The sequence below is a fragment of the Hippoglossus hippoglossus genome, chromosome 20 (genome assembly GCF_009819705.1).
Source record: "Hippoglossus hippoglossus isolate fHipHip1 chromosome 20, fHipHip1.pri, whole genome shotgun sequence".
Lineage (NCBI taxonomy): Eukaryota > Metazoa > Chordata > Actinopteri > Pleuronectiformes > Pleuronectidae > Hippoglossus > Hippoglossus hippoglossus.
In genome coordinates this window covers 13,750,403-13,767,061 of record NC_047170.1, presented here as the reverse complement: position 1 = coordinate 13,767,061, position 16,659 = coordinate 13,750,403, and the positions used below count along the sequence as shown (strand labels likewise).

Genomic DNA, 16,659 nt, shown 5'->3' with positions numbered 1-16,659 from the left:
GCCTTGGCCACTTGTGTCTTTCAAACACCTTATACTTAAAATTATTTGTATTGTCAATATAAATGTGACTGGCTACTGGCTTGTATGTTTAAAATACTTTTAATAGTTTAAAAATATGAATATCAATAGTAGTAGTTGTAATAATAATATTCATTTGTTAATCATACACAGAGAGGATGGCAGACTTTAGGCAGTATTATTATGGGAGTGATTTTATTGTTGAACATTGAAAAGCAATATATTTACAGTGTTAATGCAACATCTCAGTTTATTTACAGTGGTCCGATACAGAGTGAAGCATTTTGCTCAACGTGTCAAAAACATCTCAGTCCTACTTATGTCTTCATTAGGTTTATATAAGCAGGAGATTCCCATCATACATAGGTACAAGAAGAAGTACAGAAGAAACAGGAGCAGAAAAGAAAAGAAAAGCTTATTAAGTTAGTAGATTCCTTCACTTTAAAATGTATTAATTCCTTGATAAATATAACCTGAAAATGTCATTAGAAGGTTATAGACCAAATGCTTCATACAAATAATATAATGCACTTCATTTTCCCGAAAAATAATAATATTAAATCTTACAAAAACATATTCTCGATAACTTTGTGAGAATAAGGCTGGTTTCAGGTACTTAAGTTGCCCACGATGCCAGCATACGCATGTCGTCTTCATCTTCAACCCTTTTCTTGGTTGCTGTAAAAGAAAGTACACAGTTAAATAATGTTGTCACATTATAATGGAACATTACATAACAAATTAAATCCATATATATCCTGAGGGTACGTAGGTAAAACTCAAACATGTATTTGAAATGATAAATCTGAAAAACGTACAGTAGCATGTGTTAAATGATGTATTAAAGATATTGGAGGTTAAAAAAGATTTATGTTCTTGGTTGTAATTACTTGCGCGCTGGCCGTGCCGTGCTGAAGGCACTTTGGAGCTGGGCACGCTGGGAAGTCCGCCCATTCTCTTCATGTTCTCCTCCAGCTCTTCCTGTTCCAGCTCTGCCAGCTCCGCCAGCAGATCATCCTAACCAAACACACAAGGTCAACAACACTTTGTCAGGCGCATTTTTTGTAGAGCAAGAAATGGATTAGCAGGCAAGACGGAAAATACCAAACCCAATCTAAAATGTGTAGCTTCAAAATGGTGACACAGAAAGGCAAAAGGAAGAGCGAGAGGTTGACAGACGAGGGAGGGAAGGTATCAACCTCGTCAAATTCCTCGCCGGTCGGTCTGGAAATGGCATCGCTGATCTCTCGAGCCACGTCCTGTTGTTCCGTGATGTCCTGCATCATATCATCGATCTTGTCGAGGTCCCTGAAAATTAGCAGAGAGAGATTTTAGAATGTTTCAAAGCATACAACATCACAGTGAACTCAAGTGGAGAAGTGACTTTAAGGGGTTCCTCTAAAACAAGGCCACAAATTGTGCGTTCTTGAAATTATTTTTTCCCGTTAAGTCTTTAAAAAAGGAAGGAAAATAACTGTAAATTATATCAACTTATCACAGCAGGCATTACACGGTCTACATCAGGTTCATGACCTTTATGAATGAGACTAGATATTTCTAAAATTTCTGATTAGGACCCTTCGATGGAAAATACTTTTGTGGTGCTACAATTTCAGATGATTTCTGTTTGCTTCTGTTGCTTTCACCACCAGGTCCTTACATGTTCTCGTGAACTTTCTTCATGGCCTTGGTGGCAAAGGCCAGATTGTTCAGGACCTCCGTGTTGGTGTGCGAGTTCTCCAGAGCTTCTCTCTGAAACTCGATGGTGGACAGCGTGCCGTCGATCTGAGTGAGCTGCGCTTCCAAGCGCTTCTTCCTCTTCAGCGCCTGCAGAGCAGCTGATACACAAAGATTGAAAAAAATCACTTAATGCAAATATCAATAATTATTGCAATATTAATTTTAAGCTATTTCAATCGATAGCAATATAACAAACATGCTATATTTATGGATATATGCATTGTACAAGCACAATGAGGACATATTACACGTAACATACTGGAATTTGTCAAATGTTTGGCTGTTTATTGACAGTTTGTCATTCTCTGCCCATAAAGAAGAACCTTCACTCAGGAACCTTTACTCATTAAACTGAAAATAGTGACCTTTGATGTAATATTTATCAATATTGACTGATACATCTTTTGGCCTTGTTACCCAGCCCTGTATGTATGTATGTATGTATGTATGTATATAACTTCAAACCTTTGAGTTAAGTGCTGCGTGTACACAAACACTTATGACACATGGTTCCTCCCATGCAGACATTATTTTTAGTCTGAGGTGATTCAACGAGAAATGCAGCACTGCAGGGTTTCACACCAGAAAACAGACTGAACATTGTGGGATTTTTACACAACCATATCAAACTTTAAGATTATAATACAGTTTTTATTTCTGACTTGCTGCTGCTGCAAACAGATCTGAGTTCACTCTCTGGAAAACACATTCACTACAAAAACAATGTAGGGAAAAAACACTCTTATAGGAAAGTCAGTAGGTGGTGTCAGAGGTTTTAAACACACTTTAATATTCACCTTTAACCCCAGTAAACAGTCCAACTCTACCTGGGGGCCTGTTCCTCTGACTGTACTTTGCTGTTCTCAGACTAACACAGGAACATACCTCTCTTGTTCTTCGTGCCATGCTTCTTGGCGACCATGAGCTCTTGCTCTATCCTCTTCTCCAGGTAGTCCTGTTTCTTGGTCAGCATTTCCTCGGTCTCCCTCAGCCTGTGGATGGCCTCCTGCGGAGTGGGTCCGGCTCTGGAGCGGTGGTGTTTGGACCTGGAGGAGCTCGACGAGCTCGACGAGCTCGACTTGGAGCTGGAGCTCGAGCTGGAGCTGCTGCCCTTGAACAATTTAGAGATTTTGCTCATTTTGGCGTCTTTTTGTTAGTTTTGTCGCCCAAAGATCGCAGGGAAGTAAAAGTCCAGACGAGCCACTCGAGTGTTTTCACGGAGGGTGTGAAGCGACGGAGAGGAATTTCCTGCTCGACGACTTCAGCAGTTTCAATTTGAAACGAGCGAGAGAATACACCTTTCACCTGCGCCCAGTGACGTCATTACACCTGACATCCCTCACTTCCATTTCCGTGATTTGTTTCTTCTTCCGGTCACTACGTTTGAAATATAACACAAGATTATTTTATTTTATTTTATTTTATCAGGCTTATATTAAAACCCGTCATATTGTAAATGTTGATAAAGTGAAATGAAAGCGAATTTAAAAAGTACAAATATACAACTACACCAACTCAAATTCAGTAGCATTTTACATTAAAAGATAAATTGTTTGCTGTTGTGGAAAAAAGTAAAAAAAGAAGACATGTGTTTTAATGTCTGGGGTCAAAGTTTCGAACTTTATTTTATTATATATAATTTTATTTGATTGTTCTGCTGTACATAAAGGCTGGGGTTTATAACATGTGTTATAAAATGAGGAAGTGTAAAGAGAGTACAGGAACATGTAGAAACTTTGCAGTGATTATTGTTAAGGCAAAGGAATATAACTGCGGAATCAAAAGTTTATCACCATGCACGGACCTGGAATCGACTTTCACAAGTTTTGACCCGTGCGGGCACCCGTATGATCAACTTGTTACCAAGGCAGCCAGGAAGAAGCTGTGAAGCTCCGGACGGTGGGTGTTTTATTATTTTAACCTCTTTATATCTGACTTCGGGTTCAGCTCAACAATCTGTCCAAGCTGCCACATGTACATCACCTATCTTCTCTAATCATCCCCATGATTCCTCCAGTCTTCACATCAGGGAACATCTGGCCGAGTGAGAAGAAAAAGCGATTTCTGCACAGTTACGCTAACATTAGCTAAACAAGCTCTAACTGTGTTTAACGCCATCTTTAGCTTTGTAACTGCAAACTCCCCCCAAAATAAGAGTGGCGTTGCTTTTCAGTTAGCTTTGTGTTTCTAACTGCACACTGACAAGCTGTCTGTGTTTCTGATACGTGTTGTCCCCGCACCCCTGTCCTGACACAGACAGAAATGGACGTCCAAACAGGCTGAGTCCTCTTTGCAGCCTTCGCCATGGGCACCGCATCCTCTCTGGTCAGCCCAGGAGAAGTGATCGAGGACGGCTATGGGGGTGAAGGTGGGGAAGCCTGCGAGATCCCGGTGGAGGTGAAGCCCAAAGCCCGACTCCTGCGCAGCTCCTTCCGCAGAGGACCTCGGGTGATCGGGGCCAGTTTCAAGTCCACCGGCTCCGTGGACCTCGAGTACGCGGCGGAGTACGAGAGACTGCGCAAAGAGTACGAGATCTTCCGTGTCAGCAAGAATAACGAGATAACGTCCATGCAAAAGAAGGAGGCCAAGCTGGACGAGGAGAACAAGAGGCTGAGGGCTGAGCTACAGGTGAAATGAGTTAGCAGGAGGGTGTCACCTTATTATAGGACAAAAGGATTTGTTTGTGTATGTTTTAACTTTTGTAATATTTCAATGTGACACCAGGCTCTGCAGAAAACCTACCAGAAGATCCTCAGAGAAAAAGAGAGTGCTCTGGAGGCAAAGTACCAGGCGATGGAGCGGGCTGCAACTTTTGAACATGACAGGGACAAAGTAAAACGACAGTTTAAGGTAAACCACACCACATGATGCTGTTTAGCATTCTCTCCAGTGATCACGACTGCAACCCTAACCTGTCGGCCGAATGACCACCAGATTTTCCGAGAGACAAAGGAAAAGGAGATCCAGGATCTGCTTCGGGCCAAAAGGGACCTGGAGGCCAAACTGCAGCAGCTGCAGGCACAGGGAATCCAAGTGTACGACCCCAATGATTCTGACTCGGATGACAACCAGACCACTGTTACTGGTAAGACCCAACAACTAATTATTTACTTTCTTTTATATCAATCAGTATATTCAACATACCAGAGACACAGAGAGACACAAGTTTATCCCAGCATGCTTTGATTTCCCCCCAGAAGTATTCCTTTTTAACACGTCTAAGATCTTTCTCCATGTTGAAATGTTTTAGTAATTTATACACTGTTTGTCTGTAGCTGCAGGGACACAATGTGACTACTGGACTGGTGGTGTGCTGGGAAGTGAGCCCTCTATGGGTAGTATGATGCAGTTGCAACAGACCTTCCGGGGACCAGAGTTTGCGCACAGTCTGATAGATGTGGAGGGACCCTTTGCAAATGTCAGCAGAGGTAAGTAAATTGAAAGTTGTATGGGGGGCAGAAGTAGCCAAACATTCCCCACGGGCAACGTACACCCTAGAAAAACCTTTGACCTCTACATTACCTATATAGCATGACTGAATTTGTCGAATATGTATGCTTGCGTATGGATATCTTCTTTCATGTGTTTTACTTGACTTAACGTTTCCCCCGGGTGCGTCTGTGCCTGTCAGATGACTGGGATGCAGCAGTGGCCAGTCTGCTTCAGGTCTCCCCTCACGTGCCACAGGCCTTGTGGAGTAACACAGTGCGCTGCTACTTAATCTTTACCCAGGAGACCAAAGCTGAGCTGGATATCTTTATTAAGGTTGGTTAGATTGTTTTTCACATTATTTTGGCAGCATTATGTTTTTACCTTTAGAGGTTCCCACTGAGTTAATCTGGTTTTAAAATGCAACTTTTGTCAATCCCTGTCTGGGGAACCTGTGTTCAATGTTTTCAACACAGAAACACTCTCCTGGGCTGCGGAGGATGTGTGAGGGTCTGGGTCATTTCTACTTGAACGTCTGCTTCCCAGAGGAAAGTGCTGCCTCGTGTGCTGTGGAGCGCATGCAGGAGATCGAAAGGAGCTCTGTGTGTGTGCTCCTGATCAAATCTACTGTCACTAGGTACAGGAAGTCCTCTACATTGATTATATTGTTTATTCGTGTTTACATATTTTTTTTAATTAAAAAGCAAAATACACTTGTGTAGTTCTGTGGTGGAGGATTGTGAGGAGGCTTTTGTGAAAAATCCAGATGGCCATCCACTGGTGCTCTACCTCAGGACCGAAGAAGGTCACAGTTTGACTGGACCCGCCAGGCAAATGCTGGAAAGGGTCAATGCTGCAGACAAGGCAGCCAAAGTCAAGGTTAGTGTTTGTGCTGTATAATAAAAATAACAAGATAGGATTCAGTAAATTCAAGCAAAATATGATTCAGTGGAGAAGGAGATATTTTTAAAAAACTTAGATTTTACCACCGTTTACCACTGTAATAGATTTTTATTCAAATTGCTGTGAAAGTAATTCTATAAATCGTATAAGTCCTAAGTATGGTATGATAAAAAACCTTTATTATCCAGCTGCTTTACCCTTGTTGGAGACTTGTACACACTCTCACACAGTATTTCACAGTATACCCACACGATTAACTTACAGAGATCTGTGGGGTTTGTGCCTCTAAAGCTGATATTCTGTGTTTTCCTGGTTGCTAGATGCCAAACAGTGTTTCTGCTGATATCTTTTTTAACTTTATCCCAGGTGGTGGATCACAGTGGCTCTGCAGAGGATGGGGCTGAACTTATTTATGTTCAGCTAGAAAAAATCATCAAACAGGTACAGATCACTTCAGCCTTTCCACTGACTCACAGTCATTTCTGTTCACTTTTTATGTCCCTCACAACCTTTTCATCTTCTCCTTCTAGGAGTTGCTGGGTCTTGAAGGAGCAGATGTTGACTCTAAGGATTCTGGGATAGAGGAGGGGCGTGAGGAGGACTCTGGAGATGTGCTGTGGGACCTGCATGATGAACAGGAACAGATCGAGTCCTATCAGCAGGCCTGTAGCAGCTCCACCTCTCAGTTAGGTTTCCAGAAGGTAAGGGAATCCTCCTCCTCTTTCCCCGTCTAATGATTTCTTAATTCATCTCTTTGATTTTCTGTTGTCTCCTCTGCTCAGTATATAGATCGTTTGAATGACATGATAGCTGCTCCCCCTCCCACCCCTCCTCTGCTGGTGTCTGGTGGTCCAGGCTCAGGGAAGTCTCTCCTGCTCTCGAAATGGTGAGAGCTTATTGATTCATTTCAGTCTAATATTATGAATTCTTCTCAATACAAATGGATTTCTTTCAAATTTTGTGTAGATTCAATACATTTGATCTACTTTGCCTCTTGTTCTTTAATAATTTTCAGGATCGAGTTGCAGCAGAAGCAGACTCCCAACACTTTGTTCCTTTATCATTTCGTTGGTCGCCCACTTTCCACAAGCTCAGAGCCAGTTCTTATCATCAAACGTCATACAGTCAAAGTAAGGAGTCTCTGGCTTACCTCCCTTTGTCAGACAGGGATGTCCCTCTGTCTTATTTACTAACCAAGGGATTTCTTGTCTGTTGTTATAAAGCTGCTGCAGCATTTCTGGTCCCTTTCTGGCTTGTCCATGGAGCCCAGTAAGATCTTGGAGGAGTTTCCTCGCTGGCTTGAGAGGCTTTCGTCGCGCCATCAAGGAAACATCATCATCATCATCGACTCCATTGACCAAATACAGGTACACGCCCACTTCTATAACCTACATTCGACAGTTGCATTAATTTCCACCAGAACAACTCTTATAAATCCTGTCTTCTTTTATCCAGCAAGCGGAAAGACACATGAAGTGGCTGATCGACCCTCTGCCTGTCAATGTTAGAGTGGTGGTGTCTGTCAATGTTGAGACGTGTCCACAGGCTTGGAGGTAGGACCCCCTGCTTCAATCCCATTTATATTTATTTATTTATTTACACTGTTTCCTACATATGTTGTGTGCAGTTATATATATATTAGATATGCTTTATGAGCATTGCCATTTGTGATACAGTGACCCCGTCTCTTCAGGTTGTGGCCCACACTCCACTTGGACCCTTTGAGTCCCCGAGATGTCAGGAGTGTTGTCAATGCAGAATGCCAGAGCATTGATTTCAAACTTACCAAGGACCAGGTCTGTAATCATCCCACCATTACCTTCTTTTAAATCTCCTTACGTCGGTTTTGAAATAGTGGAAAGACATTTTAGTTCAGTGTCAATATCTTTGTTCCAGGAGAAGAAGCTGGAAAGACACTGTCGCTCTGCATCCACCTGCAATGCACTGTATGTCACACTATTGGCAAGGATGATCACCAGGTTAGTGAACACTCATTCCAATTCTAAATATATTAATGTGTTGCAGGCACTTGAATATATTTAAAGATTTATTTGTAGCGTTTCCACAGATTCTGATGTGTTTTAACATAAGTAGCTGCTGTTGTTATTGCCCTTTAAATCAAAAGTAATGCTTAAAATTGGCAAAAGTTTTTACTAATAAAAAAATTCAGAGCACATTCTGAAATGTATTTAATGGTTCATTATATCTAGATTATAATTGTTGTGTCTGTGGATGTGGTGCTTCATTTTATTGAACTTGTGTTGACTGGATTGTGTGTTGTGCGTGTTGTTGCCACCCAGCAGTGGGTTGTGTTGGTCGCAGGAGAAGAGCGTGGACCAGTTTCTGCAGTGTCAGGACACCATGTCACTCTACCGCCTCGCACTCAAGATGACGCTGAGCTCCCTCAGCACAGACAGAGAGCGACACATCATGAGAGAGGTGAACCTTCTCCACACAGAATAACAACGACTTGTCACTTTTTGTCCGTTAGTTGGTCTCAGTTCCCCTTTTTCCTGTGTATTGAGTAATATGTGCTTTCATTTTCCAACCTCTCCTCAGATATTGTGCCTCGTATGCGCCAGCCATAATGGAGTGAGTGAATCAGAGGTACTAGACCTTTTCCCAGAGCTACATTTACCTGTGCTGTCCTCTTTGCTGTACCGCCTGAACAGACTCTGCGTGGTAACCCTCCGTTGTGGGCTCATTAGATTCCAACACTTACAGGTAATCATTCTCCTCGGCCAGTAAAATCAGAGAGCACAACAAATAAAATAATTACGATATTGATGGGACACAAGTGATCAGTTAACAGTTTGGAGTTTATTTGTCCGTCTCTGTCTTTCAGGCGTGGGAAGCTGTGAGGTTAGAGTTTCTTGGTGGAGGAAGCAGCTCTGCGACTTACAGAGAGAAACTCGTTAATTACTTCAGCCAACAACTCAGGTGCCTCAGAGTGGCTATTCTGTCCTCATGCAACAAACCTCACATGTCAGTACAACTCACGTCCTTTTGTCTGTGTGTGTGTGTGTGTCTGTAGCCAGGACCGCGTGACGTGGCGTGTTGCCGATGAGCTTCCTTGGCTGCTCCAACAGCAGGAGGACAGGACTAAACTGCAGCTCAGCCTCTTGAACCTGTTTGTCTCCCAAAACCTCTACAAGAGGTAGGAAACATGCTGATACCAGCGAGCTTGTCACATTTGTTCAGGCGTTGTCTTACAGGTTGTTTTCTCTGTGCAGGGGTCACTTCTCTGAGCTGCTGGCCTATTGGCAGTATGTGGGCAAAGACAAAAGCTCCATGGCCAGTGAGTACTTTGACTCCCTGAAACACTACGAGAAGAGCTGCGAGAGTGAGGACAGCATGACCAAGCTGGCGAACCTGTATGAGACCTTGGGACGTTTCCTCAAAGACCTGGGCCTTGCAAGTCAGGTAGAAATTCATGATTGATGTTCACTGCACAGATCTTTCTTGTATCACAATTTGCATCTTCGTTTCATTTGCCTACAAACACAAGTTTCTTTTATTATTTCCTCACTCCACACAGTGACATTTGCATATGTATCTGGTCCTGTCTATCTGCTTGTCTAGGCTGTAGCCCCTTTACAAAGGTCCCTTGAGATCCGGGAGACGGCCCTGGATCCAGATCATCCCAGTGTTGCGCGCTCCCTGCACCAGCTGGCCGGGGTTTACGTCCAGTGGAAGAAGTATGGCAACGCTGAGCAGCTGTATAAGCAGGCCATGGAGATAAGCGAGAACGCCTATGGTGCCGAGCACGCCAGCGTGGCACGCGAGCTGGAGTCACTCGCCATGCTCTATCAGAAACAAAACAAGTAAATGAGACTCCCTTAGTGATGACATGTATGTGTTATTTTTAATAGCTGTACACATTTTATAGTTTATTGGTTGTTCCAGCCAAACAACACACTATTAAAAACTAAAACGCTCAGTTTAAAACACGTGTAATGGCTCACACCCGGTTCTTTTACGATCAGGTATGAACAAGCAGAGAAACTGAGGAAGAGGTCGGTGAAGATCCGTCAGAAAACTGCTCGTCAGAAAGGTCACATGGTGAGCACATTTCTCAGATAAACACACACATGTTGTTATTCTCGCCTCCTCAGTCTGTTACATGTCTTGTTTCTTTACTCCCCTTGTCAGTACGGCTTCACTCTGTTGAGGCGCAGAGCTCTGCAGCTGGAGGAGCTGACCCTGGGGAAAGACACCGCCGACTCTGCCAAGACGCTTAATGAACTGGGCGTCCTGTACTACCTCCAGAACAACCTGGAGTAAGGCACACGCATTAGAGCTGCCACAAATTCAAGACTGGATTAAATGAAATTAAATATACTGTTCCAGGTCAAATCAAATTGCACTGTTGTTTGTAATTTCTAATATCTCTTTCTTCCCCCTCCCCAGTGCAGCCAAGGTGTTTTTGAGCCGCTCTCTGGAGATGCGTCAGCGTGTCCTCGGTCCAGAACATCCGGACTGCGCTCAGTCCCTCAACAACCTGGCGGCCCTGCACACTGAGAGGAAGGAGTATGAGACAGCTGAGGGCATGTATGAGAGGGCGCTGGACATCCGCAAGAAAGCCTTGTCTGCGGACCACCCCTCGCTGGCATACACGCTCAAGCACCTGGCCATGCTCTATAAACGCAGAGTGAGTCACACGTGCCTGTTGATACTGAAACTTTTGTTATTTGTTAAAAAAAGAGTCTGATTTTAAGATGTGTGTTTTGTGCAGGGGAAGCTGGAGAAGGCTGCACCACTATATGAGCTCTCTCTGGACATCAGGGAAAAAAGTTTTGGGCCCAAGCACCCCAGTGTGGCCACAGCACTCGTCAACCTGGCTGTGATATACTGCCAACTGGTGAGATTGCTCATCATTCCTCTTTTGACTGCACTACACACATTTTAATGGCTGTTATGACCATGTGTAGCTGTATTTTAGGTTGTAAAGGATAAAGCTGATTGTGAATTTCCTCGTCTCTGTCAGAAAAAACACAGCGACGCCTTGCCTCTGTATGAACGAGCACTGAAAGTGTATGAGGACAGTTTGGGGCGCTCACATCCAAGAGTCGGAGAGACCCTAAAAAACCTGGCTGTGCTAAGGTAAGAGGTACTTGGTTCATCAGAAGTGAGACAAATAACTACTTTTACATTCATTCACTTTTTTAAAATCTTTTTCTGATTTGTAAATAGCTATGAAGAGGGCGACTTTGAAAATGCAGCGGAGCTTTACAAACGTGCAATGGAGATTAAGGAGGCAGAGCCATCGCTGGTTTGTGGAAATGCCCCGTCCCGTCATTCCTCCAGTGGGGACACGTTCAGTCTGAGGGGACCTGCTCCGCTCCCACAAGCCCCAAGGTGACTGTGTTCATACACCAGTGCCACAGTTAAGGCTGTTTAACAGTCGCATCAATGTAAAAACGCATTGTTTCGTCAAAAGGGAGCCAAACTGTGACAGGTGTCGAAGATGGAGGTTTTGGGGTTCGGGCCATTATACTGTACTTGCAGGATTTTGAAGTGTGCCGTGTTAATCTGTGAAACCTGTGTGTTTACTAAAAGTATTTATTAGTATTTCTAACATAACAATGTGTAAAGTCCTTTTAAGGGCCTGGAACTCAGGTTTACACCAACTTTAACAGAGACTAATACACTTACATGACAATTACTGTCAGGAGCAAGAACAGCAACGTTTCATTTTGAGGGTAAAAATCACTCCAACCAGTTTTAGACACATTTGGTGTTTTCCGCTGTACAGTGGATATTTGTCTATGCACTCTTTTAAGTTTGATTGATGTTTCAATGAAATAACACTAAAGTCCAGGGGGGAGGAGCTTCTCAAGCTTCTTTGAAGGAGATACAGGGTGAACATTGCCTTAACCTGTTATGACCTTTATCTTTTACCTTTTACAATTATTTTTTTAAGAATATTAATTAGAAGCACTTTTGTTTCCCTGTCTACATTCCAGACACTCTGAATGAACAATACCTGAGAGCTGCTGTCTTACGGGTCCAATACGGTGCCATTTTTTATGTTTATGTTACATAAAGTGTTCATTTAACAGTATTAAGCATTTATTCTCAAAAGGGAAAATGTACGGTCCAAGATTCAAAAACAAGCCTCAACAAAGTCTAAGCAAACAGCATCTCTGGTACTGAAGGTAAATGTACATATATTTATTCATTTACATGAAGGACTTAAAGGGAATTACCAAAGCACATATCATCTAAGTGAATGTATATGAAGCCAAAAGGGACAAAATGTATCAAACCCTACAATCTCAGTGCCAAATGTAATACATACTATGTTTTTATATCCATGTATTAATGCAATGTGATTAAACCTGAACAGGACAACAACAAAAACCACAGCCAATATATGGATCAGATTGTATTCCATCTAATAAATACTTTATTGAAACAACTTAAACATTGTTCATTGGTGCTGTTGTAGCAGATGTTTTCCTTAAAGCCGAGTGAATGACGGAGCAAATACTGTACATCATGAATTCAAACTGCAGAAAATACACACTGTGAGACATTCTAATGCAAAATGACCATATTCTAGATGTAAAGACATTTTATTGTCAGCACACGACTCCTTAACGGTTTTTGCATTTTTTTAATGTTCACGTAAGTAATGCCATCTGCGGCACCTTTCATGCACCCCCCCCCCCCCCCCTTTTCGTTGCTGTTAGAAGGGATTCATTCTGGGTTCTTTGACTTTTTAGTCCCAAAGCAGCTGTCATTAGGTTTTTGTATTACCAAAGAAAGCAATGGAAATTAGGCGTGTTTTAGCTAAAAGCAGAAATGCATGATCAGACCGCTGCCTATAACTTTCTCATCTGAGCCATCAGGTCTTCTAGACTCTGTTCAGTCTCCTCCACCGTCTCTCCCCTCGGTGACTCCTGGTTCAAACAAAATTAAAAACACATTTTTATAGTTTAGTTGAAGGAACTTGTAGTTGTAGGAAGGGATGTCAAGAGAACTGATACTTATGGTATCGAATTGGGTATCATGAATCGAGGAAATTTCATGGTATCAGTATCGACTACTACATTTTTGGTATCGTGACATCCCTAGTTGTTGCAAATAAAAGTAAAGACTAGAAACTTTCCAGATGTAAAACAGTGATTCTCAACCTGGGGGTAGCGAGATAATTTCTGCGGGTCACCAGATGGTTGTGGAGAACAACACGATGTAATATAATCTAAATAAAATGACACGTTTAAACTGGAAATAGCCTCAAAAAGCTTGAGAAATACTGTTCGACCACACTGAATATTTTGGGGGCTTTAATGTTACAATATTAAAATGTGTTATATATATATGTGTTTTATACTTAAGAAAAAAGGTCACTAATACTCCAACATATTTCAACTTAATGAGATTATTTAGGGCTTTGTTATCTTAGACAATCCTGACCTGAGTAGGAATGGTGTAAGCCACAGTGATGCCTTCTGGGAGGTCAGGCACGGTGCCTGATGCAGCCTTTAGCTCTTCATCAGTCACCTCTGACACCAGTTCAATACCTGCAAAGCACAATTAGAGTTAATAGAACATGTTGCACACTGAAAATCTCGATAAACATACATGCTGCATGTTAGCTGGAATAGTTTTTCACTCACCCCACTCATTGTCCTCATGCACAACCTCCTCCTCCTCCACCTCTACAACTTCCACCTTGGGTCGCTCTGCTTCTTTCTTCTAAAAGGGAAGAAGTTACACAGGTCACACGCCATTAACTCCTGTTTTTCTAACTGGCACAGCACCATATGTGAATCTGTGTTACAGGCATTTGTCTTAAAAACAAGCACACACACCTTGTAGTCCTCCTGTTGTTTCCTGCAGTAGCGGTCGTTACACTGGGAGTTGGCTTTCATGTGCATGGTGGGAAAGAAGTCCTGCATGGCGTTGTAGCCCAGATAATAACTGACTGTACCAAACTTTAAAAGATACCTACGAGAGAAAACATAAACTTTACACCCGTGGACTTAACGTGGTCAAGTTTCTTGGTTGGTTACAAATGACATTTTCTTACTTGAGAACATTTTGGACCAGGATTCCGGCGACCACGCCCATGGTGGTGGGTAAACTGGCAGCACACACACCGTCCCTCTTAAGGGTCTTCTCATCAATGTTGGCTGCCACCACCAGGGGAGGAGCACACTAACAGAGGAGGAGATTATTAAAAACTGTAATACAACTTTATTACTACAGCTTTATTCCTCAATTACTGTCACTGTATGACTACAGTTTATTGTTAAGGATAAAAAGGGATTGTGTTTGTGTGTGGACATACAGCAAAGCAGGCTGTCTCTCCAGGAATGATGAGCTGGATGTGACCTGATACAGCGTTCTCACTGACACCAGACTCCATCCAGATCTGACCCAGTTCATTACACCCCTGGAAACAGGAGATAATTTTTAAAAAGCACTATGTGGAATACAGAATGTACGGTCAACCTTTTTTTGACAAAGATGTATTTACAGTATTAATGGCCATTCTGGCTTCATAGTTGTCCACGCAGCTCAGCACCAAATCCACCGGCATCCCTTCCTCCAGCCCCCCATGACTGAGAAGACACAGAATGATTTCATGATTGCCTGTTCCCCTGTGCGGACAGAGGAAGGGACCTAGAACATGAGGAGTCGTGATGCCCACCTGATGCGATCCATGAAATGTGTGAAGTTATCCAGGGTGGTGATGTTGTAGTTGTGGATCTCAAATGATACATCTGGATTGATGTTTCTGTTGAGGAACACGTAAGCAATTAGAAAACAAATGTCTTTGGTTTGGAAGAAAAGTGTTAATTATCGTATACCTTAGTGTGTGTTCTGCTGCTTCCACTTTACTGAAGCCCGCCTGGTGAGGCTGGAAGAACAGTCTGTTCATGTTGGCCAACTCGACTTTATCGTAGTCAAAGAGGATCAGCTGGTGGAAGAGAGGAAGGGGTGAGCACACAAGCAGAGAAAAAAAAACTGAGGAACAAAATGAGTGGCAATGAGGATAGCGTGGATGAAGTAATTTAAATCAGTTGTATTACCTTACCAATGCCACATCTAGTGAGCATTTCAGCTGTCACGCTGCCAACTCCACCAACACCAACCACAGCTACTGTGAATGTCCGGATTTTCTGTAAAAGAACGTTTCAATAGTGGAACAATCCACGCAGAATAAACTGGCATAAAGAATAATAACAGCTTCTGGTCAACGTTAATTTCTAGTTGCATTAGCCATTTGGGTACCTTTAGTAAAATGTCAGTTTATGATTTAAAAAGAACAAAATTCACATAACCTGTAAATCTAAAAGGATGCCATGTGACAAAACGTGCATTGAAACAAACTTAAGTACATATAAGTGTTATTAATGAATGAAATAGGAGGGAAAACTCTGGAAATAGGTTTAGTCCTCAAAGACTACACCTTTACTTCTGCACTACCTTATTATAACAATATAACAACACTGCAACTCCTTAGAATAATCAAATAAAACAGTGATCCCTTGTTAGAATATTGTTTAGAACTGCAGATATCATACCTCATAATCCTCCACGATGCCCATTCTCTTTAACGCCATGAGACGACTGTAATGGAAACACAGCAGATGTTAGCTCGAGCTCCAAGAGATGATGCTGCTGCCACATGTGTAAGTGACTCATAAACAAGGCGTCGCCTCCCCGAGCTGCGATCGACCCTCAGAGAAACACCTCACATATCTGAAATAACACAAGCCACAGAGAGAACCCACCTGTACGGGTTGGAGTCCACAACCTCCGCGCTCATCTTGTCAATCCTGGGTCTGTGGAGCGCCTCCTCCATGGCGACCTGCTTCTGCTTGCACTTGATCAGCTCGTTTTCCAGCTCCCTCACCCGCAGCTTCAGCTCCTCCACCGTTGCCATTGTTCAAAAACACAAACGTCAAACAACGTCAATGGAAATATATTCAGTGTGAATATGAAACCGAGAGGACGACAGAGGAGGTAGAATCGGCTCTGGAAGTACACGTCCACACAACTCAAATCAGCTGTCAGGATGCGTGCTCCTGTCAATATCGTCCGTGCAGGAAACCAGGTCGGATAGCTAGAATGGTTCCTACGTCGCTGGCGGATTATTTGAACAGTCTTTCGAGGAAATGGGTTGACAGTCGAATTATTATATTTAAATAAAATATGAATAGCTGTAATATGTTTCTTTATGTTGAATTAATGTCGTGGACGTTACATCTGTGTGCACCCTTAAAACTAATATTAAGCAAATAGCGTAAACGACAACCGGAAATGTTTCCAGGGGATGCAAAAAAGTGACGAACCTGGCTGTAGTTCCATCACCACTGACCAGTAGCAGATTTGAATAACTTCACAAAGCATTGAACTACAGTCAGGTTTATTGCTTTTTTTTAAGGGCCCCTGGAAACATTTCCGGTGGCGTTTTTGCAATTTGCACCGCGTTTCTGTATCTGCACGTGTTGCGACTTTTTGCAGAGCAGGTGTTTTTTTAATGTGCACGTGTTTTGTCTATTTGCATGTGTTTTTCTATTTGCATGTATTTCTTTTAATTTGCACGAGTTT

At 42.6% G+C, this 16,659-nt stretch overlaps 3 protein-coding genes across 6 annotated transcripts; 1 reads left to right on the top strand and 2 right to left on the bottom strand.

Moving 5' to 3' along the window:
• Window positions 1–191: 191 nt before the first annotated feature.
• Window positions 192–3,086, bottom strand: chmp4c (charged multivesicular body protein 4C). 2 transcript variants are annotated; one of them, XM_034572654.1, is made up of 6 exons: window positions 2,861–3,086; window positions 2,644–2,827; window positions 1,679–1,856; window positions 1,218–1,326; window positions 909–1,035; window positions 473–696 (listed from the first exon to the last, which is right to left on the bottom strand). In XM_034572654.1, exons 1-6 carry the CDS (start codon window positions 2,894–2,896, stop codon window positions 635–637), a joined length of 696 nt encoding a protein of 231 aa, XP_034428545.1. In that variant the 5' UTR covers window positions 2,897–3,086; the 3' UTR covers window positions 473–634. The 2 variants fall into 2 exon arrangements, with proteins under 2 accessions (XP_034428544.1, XP_034428545.1); XM_034572653.1 differs by having other exon boundaries at window positions 192–696; window positions 2,644–2,896.
• Window positions 3,087–3,610: 524 nt separating this feature from the next.
• On the top strand, window positions 3,611–11,487 carry nphp3 (nephronophthisis 3). 3 transcript variants are annotated; one of them, XM_034572630.1, is made up of 28 exons: window positions 3,611–3,657; window positions 4,015–4,386; window positions 4,483–4,608; window positions 4,693–4,843; window positions 5,034–5,186; window positions 5,390–5,523; window positions 5,664–5,824; window positions 5,910–6,066; window positions 6,457–6,531; window positions 6,621–6,791; window positions 6,873–6,976; window positions 7,106–7,220; window positions 7,314–7,457; window positions 7,546–7,643; window positions 7,784–7,886; window positions 7,987–8,069; window positions 8,394–8,529; window positions 8,650–8,814; window positions 8,936–9,030; window positions 9,125–9,247; window positions 9,324–9,513; window positions 9,673–9,914; window positions 10,077–10,152; window positions 10,243–10,370; window positions 10,501–10,741; window positions 10,826–10,951; window positions 11,078–11,193; window positions 11,284–11,487. In XM_034572630.1, the coding sequence occupies exons 2-28, from the start codon at window positions 4,063–4,065 to the stop codon at window positions 11,450–11,452; spliced, it is 3,906 nt and encodes a 1,301-aa protein (XP_034428521.1). In that variant the 5' UTR covers window positions 3,611–3,657; window positions 4,015–4,062; the 3' UTR covers window positions 11,453–11,487. The 3 variants fall into 3 exon arrangements, with proteins under 3 accessions (XP_034428521.1, XP_034428519.1, XP_034428520.1); XM_034572628.1 differs by having other exon boundaries at window positions 8,391–8,529; XM_034572629.1 differs by having other exon boundaries at window positions 3,630–3,657; window positions 4,019–4,386; window positions 8,391–8,529.
• A 984-nt stretch (window positions 11,488–12,471) lies between these two features.
• Window positions 12,472–16,228, bottom strand: uba5 (ubiquitin-like modifier activating enzyme 5). The gene is made up of 12 exons (XM_034572649.1): window positions 15,840–16,228; window positions 15,630–15,675; window positions 15,135–15,224; window positions 14,913–15,022; window positions 14,753–14,839; window positions 14,579–14,663; window positions 14,390–14,494; window positions 14,129–14,256; window positions 13,911–14,046; window positions 13,716–13,794; window positions 13,513–13,619; window positions 12,472–12,995 (listed from the first exon to the last, which is right to left on the bottom strand). Exons 1-12 carry the CDS (start codon window positions 15,989–15,991, stop codon window positions 12,918–12,920), a joined length of 1,203 nt encoding a protein of 400 aa, XP_034428540.1. The 5' UTR covers window positions 15,992–16,228; the 3' UTR covers window positions 12,472–12,917.
• Window positions 16,229–16,659: the final 431 nt, after the last annotated feature.